This window comes from Salmo salar, chromosome 01, assembly GCF_965601325.2.
Source record: "Salmo salar chromosome 01, fSalSal1, whole genome shotgun sequence".
NCBI lineage: Eukaryota > Metazoa > Chordata > Actinopteri > Salmoniformes > Salmonidae > Salmo > Salmo salar.
The window spans coordinates 38,555,664-38,568,110 of NC_138291.1; the positions used below are offsets into that span (position 1 = coordinate 38,555,664).

General features: G+C 42.9%; 1 protein-coding gene across 1 annotated transcript in view; it reads left to right on the forward strand.

Annotated features, from left to right (window-relative positions):
• The first annotated feature begins 1,960 nt into the window (after nt 1-1,960).
• arhgap5 (Rho GTPase activating protein 5) overlaps nt 1,961-12,447 on the forward strand; it is a 39,741-nt gene continuing 29,254 nt past the window's right edge. The window contains exons 1-3 of the mRNA XM_014194348.3: nt 1,961-2,236; nt 3,887-7,780; nt 8,922-9,072. Of these exons, the coding sequence (XP_014049823.1) occupies nt 4,067-7,780; nt 8,922-9,072 (3,865 nt within the window). The 5' untranslated portion in view covers nt 1,961-2,236; nt 3,887-4,066. The remainder of the gene's footprint in view (nt 2,237-3,886; nt 7,781-8,921; nt 9,073-12,447) is intronic.

Below are 12,447 nucleotides of genomic sequence, written 5' to 3' on the forward strand. Positions count from 1 at the left end.
TGCCTTACCTCCCTTATCCTACCTCATTTGCACACACTGTATATAGACTTTTTCTATTGTGTTATTGACTGTACGTTTGTTTATTCCATGTGTAACTCTGTTGTTGTTTGTGTCGCACTGCTTTGCTTTATCTTGGCCAGGTCGCAGTTGTAAATGAGAACTTGTTCTCAACTAGCCTACCTGGTTAAATAAAGGTGAAATAAATAAAAATAAAATAAATTAAGAATCGTGGTTTTGTTTTGAAAGGAGTAAAATCCGATTTTACAATTTCCCCATGACCTCTTAAATTAGAAACAAAACAGCAGGCATAATGACTCCAGGATCAAGTCTGTACTAAAAGTAAAAGTGTCATCCTTCTTTAGAAATATATTCTCTCTTCCTATTTTTACTACAAAACTTGTGACAACAATGACACGGGGTTAAAGTTATGTTGATTGACCTTTGACAGGTAAGCTGCAATGCTCTGAGCAAGCGGGATTGTGAGAGAGAGATATATATAGAGAGAGCTCTGAGTGTTTTAAGTTTGTAATGAACAGGCTCTTATTCCAATGCCTTGTTCTTCATATTGACAGATGGAAAGGTGCCAATCCAGAACACTAGGATCCTGTGTGAAACAACTCCCACTTCTTCTCCACCATTCAGCGTTGGTTGGAAGAGAATGCGCACCTTCCCTAGAATATTTACGCTCTGTTTCAGTGTAGTTTGAAGGATAACATGAAAATAGGAACACTGAAGCGACATAAACAATTGGACAAAGCTTCCTCAGCCTTCCTGCTCGTCCCTGGTGTTTTGTGTCACTACAATTGCAGAGGGACAGCTGAGCCTGAGCCCACACCCAAAACAGACCCAGACAATGGAGCTTGGACTCCTAGCTTCACGGTTAGAGATATTGCATTATGACTGACAACAAAACAGCACAGCGATGTTTGGATTTCCAACTCAATGTAGAAAAGGCTTGTCTAAAAGGGTTGATAACTTTGTGGCAGTTGTGAGTGACACATTTTCTTTGATACAATGATCAGTCCTCTCATAAACTTCCTAGCACATTTTAGCATTTTACATGTACATTACAACACGCAAGTTGACCATCACATATCATGATTGCATATGGATATTCTATGTACTAGCCGTCAATCCTTCTGGAAAGAACCAAATACATCAGTTTGAAATGAATTCTACAATGAATTTCCACTTCGATGACAAAAGAATCATCAACCGCAGACACACAAGTAGCAATGACACTAATGTGTATAGAACAGTGTATAGAAATATAGGCTATTGGTGAGTGAGAGACAAGCTGTAGTGGATTCCCCCTCCCCTCTAAGTCAAGATAAAAGCAAGAGCTTAGCAAACAAGGTTTGGCAAATCTGCTTAAAATCCACTAGCGGAGCATTGAAAGTAAAGGCCTTAGGGTGAGCAGCATACTATCTAGTATTAAAAACCTCACATTGCATTGCTCCAGAGAGCTGCGCACTATCCTGTGCACTAAAAATGTGTCTGTCATATAAAACCCTCATGGAATATTATTGTAATTCACATGGAATGTTAATGAAATTCTTCAGATTGACTATTTTGTATGTACATATCCCAAGAATGAACATGTTATAACCATGTAATAAAATGGTTTGGCTCCACGCTACATACAACATAACCACCAATATGTGTCCGTAGCCTTAAAAAGTCTTCTCTATTCTCAAGTAAGAAAATCAGACAGGCCAGGCTGATGCACCATTTGAAAAATGTACGTATAAATGCTACAGTCTCAATGAATATGTTTATTCTTGTTGACAATGTGCCATTTCCTGGGGATGATCCCCAGTCCTCGGTATGTTATCAGTATCACACAAATAGGCACACCAAACATTCAGGCATTAGTTAATACATTGACATTCTTCATTTACACAATTACATAGCAACCATGCACGAGCGTCGCGCCCCCGCTTTGAGCCCTAATGGAAAAGTTACTGAGAGCGATGGTGAGAGCATTATGTATCAGTCGCCATTACTGACTGGGATGAGAGGGGAGGGAGCAAGGTCTCGGATTACACGCAGCTAACACCAATAACACTAAATATATGAAAACAATCACATTTTGAATAGAAAGAGTATACGCCGAACGCTCCCTGTGACTTAAAGGACACGAGCCGTTGAGAAAACGAATTTGCTGGAGTAAAATAATACACTTGGAATGCTATCTTTTTTTCGTGGTCTCGGGAGCTGGGAGCGACCATGTTAGGTAGGGGAATGTAATTTGGAATGGACTGCATCGAGTTTCTTCATTAGCTACACTCTGGATAGCATTGTCTGTGTCAAGTAAATTCCAAATAGTTATATTCACGACCAAGGGAGGTAACAAAATATTCCGGCAAGGTCCTTGTAGTTTATATTTTGCACTCAGTGAAATGTATTGTTCGACTAACACTATCTTGCTAGCTAGCCAGCGTTAGCTACAGCTTGCTAGCTAGTTAGCTAACGTTAGCAGGCTAACCTCAGCCAGAGAGGATTGACTGGAAGCGAGCATTTATTTGCGTGGTGTCGCGGCAAGGCCCGCGAGCTGGCTAGTCATTCTTTCCTGCAAATATCATTGATGGGTTGTCATTGTCATAGTTTCTGAATACAATGGCATAGTCAGACGTAGCCTTTTATTGCATGGGTTATTTTAATTGTACCAATAGTGCGCAGATTAAGCGCGTCAGCTAGGCCAATTATTAACTTGCAAGCTAACGTTACTGTCTAGCTAATGAACCTATGATTGTTGCAAGATGATCGTTCATGTGTGGGTTACTCGCAAATTGTCTAGAACAGCGTTCTGTTTTTAAATAACCTCTACATCTCGTGGTAGTGGATTGCTTCTAGTGAGTTTAACGTGTGCCTCCCCGGCGATGAAATTATTGGTTGTATGTCATTATCATCAATGACGGGGGTTGAGTAGGGCTCACAGTTCAGAACGTAGTTAGCAGACATTGAATGAAATGTAGTCAGGTACTAGCTCCAACTATTAATGAAAGGAAGTCACACAACGACAGAGTGAAGGTGGTGATGGTTTGCGATTGTCTACCTTCTCACTTGGATACTGATATTCACATATCTCGCTAATAACTAGAACAGCAATAGCTATGTAATAATAGCTACATTCCTGTCTAATACAAGCGTGGGACCGGTGTAGCTACATTATTCTGTCGGACGTCAATCTGATTGATTTGCTTGTCTGTTTGCTATGTAACATGTCATGATGGGGTGTGTTGCATGATTCTTACAACCATACACAGTGAAACAAATAATAGCCAGTATTGTTGTCAAAATATGCAGTAGATGTGGCAGGTGCAATAGTCTTCCAGTAACCTGCAACAATAGTATTGCTTGGAGTAAACTGAAACGTAATCCATATTGAATGATGATGAATAGTAGTTTATTTCTAAATTATTTGTGGGTCACTGGTTATTCCACTCAAAGTGGAAGAAATACGTTTTTTTATGGAATTACCAATATTCTGTGGGGAAAAATACACTATGAAAAGAGTCACTGACACTGAACATGGGATTTATTTGTTGTTTTACTCTGACAGACTGTACAGGTTTTATAAAAAATTGTATTTGCTACTAACATAGTCATTTCTGTAGGTTTGGCTTATGTGACAGTCTCTAGAGAGGGAAATAGCATACTGTTGCTGTTCAGATTTTATCATTAGGCCTGTGGACCATTTGCACCTTGACAATGACTCACTGCAATAACAACACCAAATGTCACCCTATTCCCGTCATAGTGCGAAAGTTGTGCACTATAGGGAATAGGGTGCCATTTCGTACGCAAACCATATTAGGCCTATGAAATCAGTTTTTTGGGGTTCCTATGTGTGTGTTTTTCAATAATACACTTTGTTTTTCAGGGAGGTGATAATAGGGGAGAACCAGCTTCCCAAGGATCTAGGAGGAAACAGGGATTCACCACTAAAGGGACAAAGCCATGATTGTGCAACACTACCCTATCTAACCAATGGGAGTGGAATGGTAGCTGTGCTGGTGGAAACCTTTCCTGAAAGTGACAAAGCAATGACAGGGGGAATATAATGGCCAAGAACAAGGAGGCACGCCCCCTAACATATGCTGTCAGTGTTGTTGGCCTCTCAGGGACAGAGAAGGAGAAGGGCAACTGTGGCGTGGGCAAGTCCTGCCTATGCAACAGATATGTGCGCTCCAACGCGGACAGCTACTACACTGAGCACACTTCTGTGTTGAGCACAATTGACTTTGGAGGTCGCGTGGTGAACAATGATCACTTCCTCTACTGGGGTGAAGTGCCACACCGAAGTGATGATGGGCTCGAGTGTAAAATTCAAATCATTGAACAAACAGAGTTCATTGATGATCAGACTTTCTTGCCCCATCGCAGCACAAATCTGCAGCCCTATACTAAAAGGGCTGCAGCCTCCAAGATACAGTCTGCTGAAAAGCTGATGTACATTTGCACCGACCAGCTTGGCCTGGAGCAGGATTTTGATCAGAAGCAGATGGCCGATGGGAAACTGAATGTTGACGGTTTTATATTGTGTATAGACGTGAGCAAAGGCTGCAATAGGAAATTTGAGGATCAGATGAAATTTGTCAACAGCCTTTATTCTCAAATGGTCAAATCGAAAAAGCCCATCGTCATTGCTGCAACGAAATGTGACGAGTGCGTGGAGCAGTATCTAAGGGATCTTCAGGCATTCGCTGCAAGCAAAAAGAACCTTCTTGTGGTAGAAACGTCGGCTCGATCTAGCATCAATGTAGACCTGTGTTTTAATGCGTTAACCCAGCAGATGGACAAAACACGAGGCAAACCCAAAACCATTCCTTATTTGGAGGCCTACAAAGTTCAGAGACAGTTAGTAGCCACAGTATCCGACAAGTTTGAAAAGCGGATTGTACAAACCGTCAGAGATTATCACACAAGTTGGAAAATGGTGAGTAACACGTTGAAAAACCACCCTGACTATGAGGAATACATCAACCTGGAAGGCACCCGAAAAGCTAGAAACACCCTCAACAAGCACATAGAACAGCTGAAGCAGGAACATATCAGGAAAAGAAGGGAAGAATACTTCTTGAGCCTGCCAAAAATTCTCAATAACTTGCTCAACAACTTGGAAGAACTTGAGAACCTGAGCTGGTCGGAGGCTCAAAGCATCTTGAAGAGCAGGGCTGAGTTTCAATTTTGGTTTGTGGTGCTGGAGCACATCCCGTGGGATGAGACGGACCAAATTGACAAAGTCAATGACAGAAGAGTGCCCTTTGATCTCCTCAAAACGTCGGAAGGGGAAAAGATTTATCAGAACCATGTCCAGCATCTGTTCTCAGAGAAAAGACGGTTAGAAATGAAGGATAGATTCAAGAAGACGTTGGATCGAGTCCATTTCATCAGCCCTGGACAACCCTGGGAAGAGGTCATGTGTTTTGTCATGGAGGACGAGGCCTACAAGTATATCAGTGAATCTGATCGCAGGGATGTTTACAGCCAGCATCAGCAGGAAATAGTTGAAAGGGCCAAAGAGGAATTTCAGGAAATGCTTTTTGAACATGCCGAGCTGTTTTATGACCTTGATTTAAACGCCACCCCAAGCTGTGACAAAATGAGCGAGATCCACACTGTGCTCAATGAGGAGCCCAGATACAGAGCCCTGCAGAAACTGGCCCCGGACAGGGAGTCGCTTCTCCTCAAGCACATCGGGTTCGTCTACCACCCCACAAAGGAGACGTGTCTGAGTGGACAGAGCTGCGTTGACATGAATGTCGAGCAGGTACTGGCTAACAGGCTAGTTCAGCTGGACCACAGTCGCTCTAATCTCTACTATAACAGTGCCAACATTGATAAAGTAAATCTGTGTCTCTTGGGAAGGGAGGGTCTCGCACAAGAACTCGCAAATGAAATCCGAGCTCAGTCCACTGATGATGAGTACACCCTGGATGGGAAGATCTATGAACTGGAGCTTCTGCCTGTTGATGTCAACTCAACGTTGCTCTTTAGCCATACATGGGCGTCGACATTCAAACCTCACGGAATCTTCTGTGTCTTCAGCTCCATAGAGTCGCTAAATTGTATTGGCGACTGCATAGGGCGAATCAGGGCAGAGATTGCACAGAACAGGAGGGAGAGATACGCTCAGCCATTGCCATTCATTCTAATCCTAGCAAACCAGAGAGACAGTGTTTGCAAAAATATGCCTATCTTGAGGCATCAGGGCCAACAGCTTGCAAATAAGCTACAGTGCACCTTTGTAGACATACCCTCTGATACTTTTCCACGGAAGTTTAATGAGTTACAAATTAAACAGGCTCTCAGAGGAGTATTAGAAGGACTAAAGCACAACTTTGATGTGATGAGCCCTCTGCCTTCCATCAAAGACATGTCAGAGACCGACTTGAGGATCGTTATGTGTGCCGTGTGTGGGGATCCATTCAGCGTGGACCTCATCCTTTCACCTTTCCTGGATTCACATTCCTGCAGCGCAGGGCAACCTGGCCAAAGTAACACTCTGATCCTCAACAAAATCATCGGCGACAGTCGCAGAAGAATACAGGTCACAGTCCTCTCCTACCACTCCTCCATCGGAATCAGGAAGGACGAGCTTGTCCACGGATACATCCTGGTCTACTCGGCTAAACGCAAGTCCTCCATGGCGATGCTCAGAGCTTTCCTGGCAGAGGTCCAAGACGTCATCCCTGTTCAAATGGTGGCCATCACAGACAGTCAAGCCGACTTCTTTGAGAACGACGAAATCAAAGAGCTCATGACTGAAGGGGAGCACATCGCTACGGAAATAACCGCCAAATTCACAGCTCTATACTCTCTGTCTCAGTACCATCGGCAGACGGAAGTCTTCACACCGTTCTTCAACGAGGTGCTAGAGAAGAAGAGCAGTATCGAGAGCGCCTTCATGTACGACAGCTCTCGAGACTGTATGGGTGCGAGCGAAGATGTCTTCCCCCAGTCTCCCCACAGTCATTCCCCTGCTTACAATTACTACCCTGACTCAGAGGATGACACCGAGGCTCCTCCACCTTACAGCCCCATCGGGGATGACGTGCAGCTTCTTCCAACGCCTAGCGAACGTGCTAAGTACAGGATCGATCTGGAGGGAAACGAGTACCCTGTCCATAGCACACCTCTCAGTGACCACGAGCGCAACCACAGAGTGCCTCCCCCGGTTAGGCCCAAGCCTATACTACCCAAGTCCAACGTCAAGAAGCTGGACCCCAATCTCCTGAAGACCATCGAGGCTGGGATGAGGAGCAACAGACGACAACGCGGCCCCATGGCCCACGGTGAAGACGTTGAGGCGTCCGACAATTACGCAGACCCCATAGACACTCTCCTGAAATCAAAAGGCTTCAGCGACGACATCTACGCTGTCCCGGAGGACACCCAGAGCAGGATTGTCAAAATGCGCAACTCGTTTGGGGGGCTTCACGTCTTGCACGGGGATGAGGAGAACGGCTTCGACCGCAAGGCACAGGCCAGCAGGAGGCCCTCCAAGTATAAGCACCGCTCAAAAATACTCTTCAGCAAAACCAAGATGTACCACAGACGTGTCCACTCCGACGTCAGCGACGATGAGTCTGGGCCGGCCATGCAGAAGAAGAAGAAGGGCAGGGCCCATCGGGGCAGTGAGGAGGACCCCCTGCTCTCCCCTGCTGACCCCTGGAAGGGAGGGATAGACAACCCTGCCATCACCTCCGATCCAGAGCAGGATGACATGAAGAAGAAAAAGAAGAAAACGCCAAAGACAAAGGAACCTAAAAAGGTAAGTGTTGTGATTCTTCATGTTCTGTGTAATTGTTTCTTATATAATTGTTTTAATGTTGTTTTAGATAGGCCTAATACTGTAAAGAGAAATCAAAGCTATTGTACATGTTATATGTAATTGTACATTGTCTAACAGCTGGTTATACAGTCCAGTGATCTCATGCACTACACATGATTGCTATGAAAGAGATTCAGAATCGTCTGCACTCATGCAGTGAAGCAAGTCGATGTTTTATCTATCACACTGAGAGCAAACGTGACTTGCAATTTCTGTTCAATATTGCAACATCACATATTCCTGGCCAAACATGCACTCCCATTCCTAAGCAGTTAAGACAAGCTACAACACAAGCAGTGACAACATAATCACGGTTAAATATGACCGCCATATTGCGGATAGCCCCTTCTGTTGTCATAGTTGAGGAGTGAGAGGAGATTTATGCAGTTGAAGAATATCTGGGCATCCCACTGTATTGTAGTCTGGTCTGGATACAGTTGGCCAGATGTTAAAGTCTTTTGGAGGCAGGCAGGGTTCCCAGGGCTTGGAGGAAGTGCACTGAGGCATGAATCAGTGGACAGTGTTTATGTCCAAAATGGCACCCTATTCCCAATTTAGTGCACTACTTTTGACTAGAGCCCTATGGACTCTGGCCAAAAATAGTGCAATATATAGGGAATAGGGTGACATTTGGGACATAAGGGAGAGATTGGCCTGTTAGACTATATTCTCCCTAACTTTATATTTTCACAGAAATACAGTAGGTAAACCATCACAATTACATTTCAAAGAGCTTCTTCATTTTGTAAATTATTTGGTCTGCATATAACAGGGCAATCTATCATACGAAAATGTTTTGGCTAAAAGCCAAACTTCACATATTACAATCATGAATCGGTGACAGTACAGTAGCATTACTGCCATGAAGAATACTCTCATTGTTTGAACATTTTGCTTCCTTTGATAATCAGGCAACAGAACATTAAACAAAGAACAAAATATTATTTCTTGCAAGATGTTTTACACTTGTGGGGGATGACAACTCTTGAAGAATTGAAATTCAAAGGATTTACTTTTTTCTCTGTCTTGAAAACGATGCTGTAATGTTTTCTTTCACTTTGTGTTTTTGTGTTATTCACAGCCAAAATCCAAGCCCCCAAAGCCTTTGTACCCACCCACACGGAGGAACTGGGACAGCAACTACTTTGGTGTTCCCCTGCAGAACCTGGTCACCCCGGACCGGCCAATCCCCTTGTTCATTGAGAAGTGTGTGGACTACATTGAACGTACTGGTAGGTTACGTTTTATCAGTTCTCCTTCATCTCTGATTTGGGTTGTTGCTATTTGAGTGTGTGAGCATGACGCTGTAGTAGTGTGTGTGGGTGTGCCTTCCATTTCTCTCTTGATCATAGGCAACCCTAAGTACTGTATGTTTTGCTATTTGGTTGGAATTCACTTGAGCTTTTTGTGGCCGCTGCTAACAAAATGTGGGATTTATTCCTGCTGCCTTTTCACTACTAGCTGACAGTTCTTGGGAGTTCAGTTCAATGATAATATGATAAGTCCTCTGCCCTAACAGACTGGCATGACCTTTATGACGGACCATCATTGGAGTTTTGGTTACTGTTCAATGTTTCTCCTATATTTATTTAGCAGCGGCACACCGCCACTGTTAAATCAGTCGCCACTGAAAAAAAATAGACACAAAAAAATACAAATATATACATATCGAGAGAGAGATTTTTTTATTCTGCCGAGACATGCTTTTAAGGTCAGTGACAAGTTACAACATCCGATCCGCCGAGAAACCTCCAAGGTAACTAGCTAGCTAATCAAATCAAATTGTATTGGTCCCATACACATATTTAGCAGATGTTATTGTGGGTGTAGCTAGCTTGTAATCCTGGAAGTGTAGCCAGCCCTAATAATAGATGTATAAATGTATGCCCCAGGAAGACCAAAGCCATCAACCCACCGCTGCTTAAAAAATCCTAGGGGAAAGATTGCCGTTATTGCATTACAAACCACTGAATTCCAGGAAGAAGAGAGGATGAATTTATTAGATCTATGGTGTGGTTCCTTGTAAGGGTCCCCTCTTGTTTGTATCGACTTAACCTTGCTTAAGATCTTCTGAAGCGCTTACTTAGCTCACTTGATCCTTTTAATTGTTGGATCTCATAAAATGTTGGGGTTTAGTCTTGTGATTCATTAATTTGGCCCATGGGTTTTAAACAAGCTTATTCACTGAGATGCCCAGCTACATTTGTTCATAATCCTTTAGTAGTCAAACGTAGCATTGTAGCAATATCGTTTCCCTTTGCAATGAAACAAAGGTCTTGACCCGCCCTCATTTCTGCAAAGTGTATCAGTCACCAGCTGCAAGCAATGACTGGGGAAAGAAGACTCTGCTAACTGCTTACACACTCAATCGCGGTTTTCGTTAAAGTTGTCCTTTTTCCTCAGTAATAAATTGCGTTTCAAGGGGGGTAGAAGAGGGGAGGGCGAGCGACTGGGCATGGTGAATGATTAAATGGAATTTGATGTTGATGCATTTGGAAATCTCATTGGCCATTATTGTCTAAGCACTTAGCCTAATGCGAGAGAGGGCAATATTTTGAAGGCAGCAGCAGAAATCTCCCTCTAGGGTATTGGTTATGATATCTGATTTGTAAATCTGCAGTTCACAGTAGTGAAACGATATCCTCTCTGAGCTTAGTGAACCCGCCATGCAGCATTTGTTTTTTTCCTAGATATAAGAAAGTGGGTTTCCATTAGTTTTGGGGGGTTGAATGTAATCTCAGAGCATATGTTAACCCAAACTGGGTAAAAAAATCTGATTATTTTTGTTTGCTTTGAAGTAAGTGGAATAGAGTAGAAGTCTGAACTAATTCTAGTAGTAGTCATTAGAAACTGCCTGCTATTGCTTTCAGGGGCATTGTGCCCCACTACTTCCCTTTACCATGCTTTGTAGCTGACCACCATATTCAATGGAAACATTGACTGGTAGGCCTACTAATCAATACCCAGTGAGTGAGTATCTTAGTAGTCGGTCTCAAACAAACCAACATGGTGGTACATTTCACACGGGTCCGAGTAGCCTAGTTTGTGGCCAAAAGAGTTTGGCTTCTGTTGGTTTCTTATGACAATTGTGATGAGACTCAGACAGGGCCTGAATTTAGCTCTGGGGACCTTGGTTTCCACTGGACTGGAAGTCCTGTGCTAAGAAAATAGTTATAATAGGTGGCAGACTAACATCGGATCACTGAACATAACATACAACAGCACAGTGCTGCAGAGTGCAGGAAGAGAGTGGCTGGTTTCATCAAGAGCCTGAAGAATGCTGAAACAAAATGAGCAATCACATTCAATTAACAGACACCCATGGCAGCCCATTTTCTCTCACCATCTCTCCTCTCTCTCTCTCACCCTTTCTCTCCCCTGTTGCTATGGGCCCTCTCATCTCTCCACATCACAAAATGGAGGAAAGAAAATGAAAGAATTAATGACATGCTGCATAAAGAAGCATGTTCAGACTGGCATGCTGTGCTGACTAGTAGCTAATCTTGGGTTATATATACAGTACCAGTCAAAAGTTTTTACATTGTAGAACTATTGTGAAGACATCAAAACTATGAAATAACACATATGGAATCATTGTGTAACCAAAAAAGTGTTAACCTCTGTAGGGCCAGTGGGACGATTTCGTCCCACCTACGTAACAGCCAGTGGAATCCCGTGGTGCGTTATTCAAATACCTTAGAAATGCTATTACTTCAATTTCTCAAACATATGACTATTTTATACCATTTTAAAGACAAGACTCTCGTTAATCTAACCACACTGTCCGATTTCAAAAAGGCTTTACAACGAAAGCAAAACATTAGATTATGTCAGCAGAGTACCCAGCGAGAAATAATCAAACACCCATTTTTCAAGCTAGCATATAATGTCACATAAACCCAAACCACAGCTAAATGCAGCACTAACCTTTGATGATCTTCATCAGATGACAATCTTAGGACATTATGTTATACAATACATGCATGTTTTGTTCAATCAAGTTCATATTTATATCAAAAACCAGCTTTTTACATTAGCATGTGACGTTCAGAACTAGCATACCCCCCTGAATTTACTAAATTACTCACGATAAACGTTCACAAAAAACATAACAATTATTTTAAGAATTATAGATACAGAACTCCTCTATGCACTCGCTATGTCCGATTTTAAAATAGCTTTTCGGTGAAAGCACATTTTGCAATATTCTAAGTAGATAGCCCGGCATCACGTTTCGTGACAAAAAAATTCTAAATATTCCATTAGCGTACTTCGAAGCATGTCAACCGCTGTTTAAAATCAAATTTTATGCCATTTTTCTCGTAAAAACGCGATAATATTCCGACCGGGAATCTGTGTTTTAGTACAAAGAGAGAGAAAATAAAAACATGGGGTCGCCTCGTGCACGCGCCTCAGTGTCATTGTCCTCTGATAGACCACTTACCAAAGGCGCTAATGTTTTTCAGCCAGGGGCTGCTTCGACATCATTCAGCTTTTTCCCGGGTTCTGAGAGCCTATGGGAGCCGTAGGAAGTGTCACGTTACAGCAAAGATCCCAAGTTTTCAATAAAAAGAGTCAAGAAGCCCAAGGAATGGTCAGAGGGCACT